This window comes from Cnephaeus nilssonii, assembly GCF_951640355.1.
Source record: "Cnephaeus nilssonii genome assembly, chromosome: 14".
NCBI classification, from domain to species: Eukaryota; Metazoa; Chordata; class Mammalia; order Chiroptera; family Vespertilionidae; genus Cnephaeus; species Cnephaeus nilssonii.
Genome location: NC_137085.1, coordinates 65,160,469 through 65,168,758, shown reverse-complemented (window position 1 = coordinate 65,168,758; position 8,290 = coordinate 65,160,469). Strand labels below are relative to the sequence as shown.

Below are 8,290 nucleotides of genomic sequence, written 5' to 3'. Positions count from 1 at the left end.
GAGGAGGCTTAAAGCGCTACGTTCTAAATGAAGCAGTTGCACATTTCCGCGCGGCCCACATGGCTGTCCCAGGGCTCACTCCGTTTGCTTTGAGATTGCCCGGTACGGAGCCAGGTAACCGCGGCGGCGGCGGCGGGGCTGGGCGAGGCCGGCGGTTCCTGCCGAGCACAGGCCTGCACGGAAGGAAGCGCCAGGCAGGGCCCCGCTGGAAGCGCGCCTGCCCGCGCGGCCCGGCTCCCCAGGGCCTTTGTGTGTGAGCGGCCCGGCGACCGCGGGCCCGGGGCAGCCCCGCCGCGGCAGACAAGACACGCCTCGACAGGCGAGTTCCCGGCCTCCTCTGGCCCGCAGCCAGCAGCCGCCTCCTCCGCGGTGGCCTCGGCCGCCCCGCCGGCCTAGCTCGTCCGAGCCTCGGAGCGCGACCTCGGCCCGCGGCGCGGTGGGGACGGGACCGATGTGGCGCATGCGTGGTGGCGCCCGCAGGCGAGGGGGCCGCGGCGGCGGAGGCGGCGGCGGGGCCGGCGGCGGGCAGGGCCGCCCGGGCCGGGGTCGTGGGGGCGGCGGCGGCGGCGGCGGCGTGGGCTGGCGAGGCCGTGCGGACGGCGCCCGGCCGCAGCTGGAGGAGCGCTTCGCCGACCTGGCGGCGAGCCACCTGGAGGCCCTCCGCGCGCGGGACGAGCGGGACCGGCAGAACGCGCGGCTGCGGGAGGAGAACGCCCGGCTGCGGCTGGAGAACCGGCGGCTCAAGCGCGAAAACCGCAGCCTCTTCCGTCAGGCCTTGCGGCTCCCCGGCGAGGGAGGCGACGGAGCGCCCGAGGAGGCGGCGAGAGCCACGCCGGGCCCCGAGGAGGCCGGCACGAACCGGACGGCGAGAGGCGGCAGCCCCGATCCGGAGCCGGGCAGCCCCCGGGCGCTGAGGGCCCGCCTCGAGAAGCTGGAGGCCATGTACCGCCGCGCGCTGCTGCAGCTGCACCTCGAGCAGCGGACGCCGCGCCCGCCCGCCGACCAGGAGGAGGCGTCTCCGCGCGAGCCCGAGCCCGGCCTTCCAGCCCCGGACCCGGAGCCCGCGGAACCCGGGCCGTAGCTGGAGGCCGCAGCCGGGAGGGGCGGGGCCCCACTCGGCCCCTCCTCCTCGGCTCACGGCCCCGCCCACCTCCGTACGCCACGCCCCGCGGGCCTGGCCTGCTGTGCGGGGGCCTGGCACTTCCGGGAGCTGCGCGGAGGCGCTGCGCATTGGGCCCCAGGAAGCTGAGGAGCATGTGGGCCTCGGGAGTCCCCATGAGTGTGGAGCACCTGCCTCTTGCGCCAGCGGGTTTCTACATGGAGAGAGGCCTAGCGACTGAGAGGCCAGAAGTGGTATCTGGCAACACCCCCTGATGCCTGAACGTTTGTGGGTTTGTGAGGACCTGTTGTAATTTCCCCCTCTATTTGGGTTCTTTGAGGGATGAATAATGCATTTTTGAGATGGTTCTGTTTTGTTGTACATTCTTCAATCCCCTAATGGCCTCCAGCCGTTAACTTTAACGTGGCCAACATTCTGTTGTTTCTATAAATTGGTATTACTTGGATTTCTGATAAAGCACACCCTTTTTATTAAAAAGGTGTTATTTATAACTTAGGGACTCGGTCTGCTCCTGGCTCTAGTTCTTATACATCTAATATATATCGATTTGTTTACCCTAGGAATTTTTAAAGTATCTACTTACAAGTGTTTTTTTGAATTGGTAAATAAATCTGGTGCATTAAAAATAACCTAAAAGCATCCAACGACTATTATTTGAAGTTTGTGAAATTATTACATATGTTTTTCTTAAAGAAATATTTTACACATTTTAATATCTAACTTTGGTTATCCTTTGCAGGCTAACATTATCTTTTTGCCTTATGCACACACAGTGATCCTTTTAAACCTAAGATAGTCTAAACATTTCATTATTTTTATTACATTTTAGACTTTAGAGTATAGTCAGTGCATAGCTACTTTGCCTAATTTTGACTGTTTAAGAATTTTAAAGAAATTACCAATCATTTGTATATCGAAAGCCCGAAAACAAAATGATTTCAGTCTCAATTGTGATTTCAATAGAAAAAAAGTCCTTAATTCTAACAGAAAATGTTCTAAAAATCACTTAAGTGCATTTTGTTAATGAATAACACTTGTCTACTAAGTAGGGTAGAGGATACTGTTGTACCTGATAAAACTCATGGTGTAAGAGAATGTTGAAGTGCTAGAAAACACTTCAGTTCAAGGAAAAAACCAAGAGAGGAGTTTTTTGTTAGAGGTAGAAAAAAAATCATGAGTTAGAGTTTTTGTTTTATTTGTAGCATATTCCACAAGTTTCAAATATATAGAATATATTACAAAGCAATGTGCCAACGAAAGTAGTTTTGTGATTTTTCTAGTCCTGGGTTTGGAAGACACTGCATTTTACTTAAAGGTAATTGATATTTAGTTGTGAATATTAAAATCTTCCCCTATGACCAAGAATATGAGAAGAAATGGCGAGAATAGGTAGGTACGTATATATGAAAGTATTTCTATCCCTTGTAGCTCATTTTCTAATACTGAAATAAATATTTTTAGGAGGCAATATGAACTGAAGAAAGGACAAAAGGATATCAGCCCAACCACTATTTAATTTTGGGTTTAAATTAGTTAATCTCTCTAAGGCTTAGCTTTATCATCATTAAAATGAACATAACCTACCTAAAAATGCTATAAAAAGTTTAGTGAGATGCTGTATGAAAAATAGTTGCTTCAAAGTAAGTGCACTACCCATGAGAATTATAATCCAAAATGTGAAAGTTGTAAGTGAATATTTTACTGACACACTCCTTTGTCTTCTATATTTTGTTCCTTTATGATTTTATAAGTATTAGCAGAGATGTGTATATTTTGAATGAGTCGACATTTTTCACTTCAGTATTCGCTAATAAAGCAAACACGTAAGATAAAGCCCTATGTAATAAGGGAATATGTAAAAAAAGTTCAAAAATATTGTCAATTGTGGTAAAATTGAAAATATTCAACAAACAAGCAAAATATTTAGATTACATAGTTTTTAAACATATTTTGTCTGAAAACCATGTACAATATAAGCATGGTGAAACAATTTTTTGTAAAGTAATGACACACATATATACATGTGAGAACTATTTTTTAGCCTAATTCCTGAAAAATATTAAACATTCTGAAACCAAAATGCTCCATAGATGGCTTAAGTCTAATTGTATTTCAACTTTGTTGAAGTTTTCTGCTGATAACTGATAAAGTATCATGTAATAATATTTTTAAAATGTTTTATTATATTAAAATATGTACCTGTTTAAGAAATGAGTAAAATTGGTTTTAGAAAAGTTTGATCTAGGATCTACTTTAAAATAAACTAAAACTGTAGATCATCATACCTGTTAAAAAATAACATTTTACTTTCATAATTTTAAATGTATTGTGTAATAAAAAGAGGGTTCATCATTAGTAGAAATGAGCAACAAAATGTGTTAGGGAGAAGCATTGACAATTTTAAAGTCAGTACTTTTGCATGGCTACTACACAAAAATATACTTTTTTATGTGTTTCTTTATGAAATTAAGATATAAATCAAAGCAATATAAAATGAGTATTTAATGTAGGTTATATAACATTCTCCTTGCTAAACTTCTTATACACTATAAGTATTTGAGGATTATTTGAAAACATTTTTTTGTTTAAATAGTCTTAGATTTAGGTTTGCCAATTCATGAGTATTGCCATAATGAAACTAATATCAAATTATTTATTAAACTAAATATCACTATATATTAAATAATTTTTGGCAGCATGATTTTGATCCTAATGCCAAAATACCATTTTCTGTATTGCTACATGGAACAGATTTTGACCGAGAATTTGTCACAAAATCTTCATGAATAAGTGACAAAATTAATATTTCTCTTTAATGATTAATTGATCAATTATAAATTCTAATTTTATTATTATAAACTTTCTTTTTTGATATATATCTATCTTATCTAGACAATATTAATGCAATGAAAATATGGACCAAAGAAAACATATTACCAACGTCTGACTTTATAAGGATTAATTGTGCTCAAATTATATAACTTATACTAAGATTAGCATCTCTCAATGATCAGAATCAAACTACATTGTGTTTAGTTCATAGCAGATTTTGCTTATTATAAAATTCATATTCAAAATCTACTTGTCAGGGTCATCTTTTCATATTCCATAATAATTTATTTAATAAGAGTCTTTTTCTAAACCCAAACTTTCAGACATCTCATACTTTAGACAGAAATTGAGAAAGAACAATAGTGAGTTTGGTGCTTCATTCTTATTTGAATAATAAGCATTCTACTCTAAAAATTGAGTGTCTGAGGGAGGAACTTGAACTACAATCTATCTTATGTCCTGTACTTAGGACTGATAAATGTCTCCCTTGTCTTTCATTTTTTTCAGCTCTCCTCCTTTTATCTTTGACTTTATCTTAAACATATAACCTATATTGTATTATAAACTTAAAAGATCTTCACCTTTAACAAGAGTTATGGTGAATACTCTTGTTAAAACCAAGAAATTGCACTTAGTGACTATTAAAAACAATGATGACTTTTAAAAATCTAGTAAAGTTCCTCATTCAAGGGCTTCAGGGTATCAGGAAGCTCTGCTCCACATGGTCATTCAGGGTCTTAGATTTTTTTTTATGATGTTCCTCTCCTTTGCCCTCTGTCTTTGTTTCATCTGCTTAATAGAAATAGGTTATTTCTAGAACCAGGTCTCAGCATTTGGGAAAGAAAAAGAGAGGCCAGGCCAGAACTGAAAATGACATCTATTTTTCTGGTCACTTTCTAATGCCAAAACTTCATCACATGACCCATTTAAGTTCAAAGGAAGCTGAAAAATGTAGTTAAGCTGTAAAGTCTTTTGCTCAGCTATAATTTTATTGCTATGGAATAATAGGAGAATTCATTTTGGTGGATTACCACCTTAATGGAGTCTGGCATCTACTTAAATTTTTTAAAGAATTTGTATGTCCCGGTATAGCATTTTTGAGTCAATAGTTTTAAAAAATCCGACCTTTCCATTCTCCTATACACTATCTTTTTGAGTACAAAATATAAGACATTACTTGAAATAAGCAAGACAATACAGCTATTAAATTTTATATAGGAATCTCTGTAAAGTATGAACCATCTCTGAATAGAGTATGCCATAAAAATATGGCTTTAAGAACCTATACTTGGTAAAAGTTATTCTATATCATATGTAAATATAGACATAAAACTTGAGGGGTATATATTTTCTGTTCATGTTTCTTATTTTCTAGGATTCTAAAATTTTTAGATCTAAAAGAGACCTTGGATGGTTTTAGCACAGCATCTTTCAGACCTTTTACCAACAACTTAACAGCTTTCACAGGGAACCACATACCTATCACACTTCATAATTTAGAATATGCTCATCACAATCCTAGGTGGTAGTATTCCCTACTGTTTATGAAAGAGGAACCTGATGAACAAAGAAATTGAATAATTTCCAAGTTAAAAAATTATTTTAAAAGTTTTGAAATAGAGATATAATTAACATGACATTGTATCAATTTTAGGACAAACATGATGTAATTTATATATATAAAAGCCTAAGTGACTGTTACGGTGGAATTACCGGAACAACCGGTCACTATGACACACACTGATCAGGCAGGCAGGCGAGCGGTTAGGGGTGAGCAGGCAGGCAGGCAGGCGAGCAGTTAGGGCCGAGAGGGATGTCCAACTGCTGGATGTCTGACTGCAGGGATCAGGCCTAAGCAGACAGACATCTGCCAAGGGGTCCTGGATTGCGAGAGGGCACAGGCAGGGCTGAGGGACCCCCCTCTCCCTGTGCACATATTTTGTGCACCGGGCCTCTATTACAAAATTATTACCATAATAAGTTAACATACCTCACCAAAGATAGTTACTTTTTTTTTCTTGTGATGAGAACATTAAAAATGTATTTTTTTAGCAACTTTCAAATATACATACAGTATTTTAAATTATAATCACAATGCTGTACATTATATTCTCAGAACTTATTCAAATAACTTATTTCTGACCTTAATATGAATTCTGGCTTTATTAGACACTAGAGGCCCAGTGCACTGATTCATGCACCAGTGGGGTCTCTTGGCCTGGTCTGTGGACATCCTCTGAGGGGTCCTGGATTGTGAGAGGGCACAGGCCAGTCTGAGGGATCCCACTGATGCACAATTGGGGCCAAGGAGGGACTGAGGGAGGGCTCCAGGGCGTGTCTGGCCCATCTCACCCAGTCCCAATTAGCTGGACCCCGGCCTCAAGCTAACCTACCTGTCAGAGCGTCTGCCCCCTGGTGGTCAGTGCATGTCATAGTGACTGGTCAAACAGTCGGACACTTAGCATATTAGGCTTTTATTATATCGGATTGTATGATTGCTCAGTAGATTCTTAATTTTGCAGTCTTTATTATGGCTATGATTATAGTTATTCCATAAAACAGATGTTTTTCACTGTTTGTGTTTTAGAACAATTTAAATAGCAATGGAGTTATGTGCTCCATTAAATTTTGATAAATTTCACTTATGGGACTCGGGGCTAGATGGATAGATTTGGGGGGAACAGTAGATATTTGAAATTTTTTTCTACTTTTTGATGGAAATGTAGTTCTTTATAAACTGGCCCAAAGTGACTGAAGAGAAAGGTTTATATTCCTTGGTCAGGAGAGAAGTTCTCCCTCTATCTTGCTGGACACCTGAAGGAAGCATATAGCCTCACTGCCGTGGAAGCTATCATCCTATATAGTCCTATATAATAAAGAGGTAATATGCAAATTGACCCTCATGCCCTCGCACAAGATAGCCGCCCCCATGTGGTCAAAAATGGCCGCCACAAGATGGCCGGCAGGGGAGGGTAGTTGTGGGTGATCAGGCCAGCAGAGGAGGGCAGTTGGGGGGGACCAGGCCTGCAGGGGAGGGCAGATGTGGGTGACTGGGCCTGCAGGGGAGGGCAGTTGTGGGCAACCGGGCCAGCAGGGGAGGGCAGTTGGGGGCGACCCGGCGGGCAGGGGTGGGCAGTTGGGGGCGACTGGGCTGGCAGGGGAGGGCCATTGGGGGCGATCAGGCTGGCAGGAGAGCAGTTGGGCGTCGATCAGGCTGGCAAGGGAGTGATTAGGGGGTGATCAGGCTGGCAGGCAGGCAAGCAGTTGGGACCAGCAGTCCCGGATTGTGAGAGGGATCCCAGATTGGAGATGGTGCCTGCTGGGCTGAGGGATACCACCCCCCCTCATGAATTTCATGCACCAGGCCTCTAGTGTGATTATAAGAACAGCAGAGAGTTGGAAGAAAACATCATTGCAGTTCTATTTATCATGCCTGGAGTCTATCCTGCATTTGGACTTCCATTTATGTGAGAAAATGCATTCTTTATTGTGTAAGCCAGTTTGAATTAGGGAATTTTCTTAATGGGAGTCAAATGGAATGCTATTATCAGTACAATGACACCTTAAAATATGGGTGTCTCATAAAAGCAGTGTTGAGGAAAAGACAACAGATACAAAGAACATAAAATGGACGAAAGCTAATATCTCTATATATTGAGATCTCCTATAAATCAAACAAGAAAAAGAAAACCATTTCAATTCAGAGAAAGGCAAAAGACCTCACAAGTCCTTTATATTAGCTAGGAAAGAGTAATAAGCATATGAAAATGCTTTCACAATAGTAATATAAAACTAAACTAAGATGTTCTCTCTCTTGTATTTCAAAATGAAATAATCAGTATTTACCTAATGACTGAAGGAAAAATATTAGAAATCCGAACATGTTTTCCAATGGTCCTTATATCTAAATGGTTCTCAATCCTATAATTTTTGCTTTAAAAAATGCCTTTCATAGTTTTTCCTTTTCTTTCATAATTTTGAATATGGAGTATCTTAGAACCCTTGAGCTTCATTTTCTGTAAGGTGAGCATTGAGCAATGCAAATTTATTTTCAGAGGGTAAATTGGTGTATGTATTCTTAACCAATAATCTTTAAAGCAGGGTGTGCATGTATGCTGGGAGCAAGTAAAAAAAATAACTATCTTCTACATATATATATGTATAAAATATATATACATATATATTTTATATAAATATAAAATATATATTATATTTATATATAAAATATATATATATATATATATATATTTTTTTTTAATTTGACCAAGAGCTCTGTAAGAGTTAGAATTTCCCCAGGAGGAGAACCATTAGGATAGATCTCTACTTTCATTTCTTTCT

The 8,290-nt window shown here is 41.2% G+C and overlaps 1 protein-coding gene across 1 annotated transcript; it reads left to right on the top strand.

Moving 5' to 3' along the window:
* Positions 1 to 275: 275 nt before the first annotated feature.
* TUSC1 (tumor suppressor candidate 1) lies at positions 276 to 3,211 on the top strand. The gene has a single exon (XM_079789601.1). It carries the CDS (start codon positions 452 to 454, stop codon positions 1,079 to 1,081), a length of 630 nt encoding a protein of 209 aa, XP_079645727.1. The 5' UTR covers positions 276 to 451; the 3' UTR covers positions 1,082 to 3,211.
* Positions 3,212 to 8,290: the final 5,079 nt, after the last annotated feature.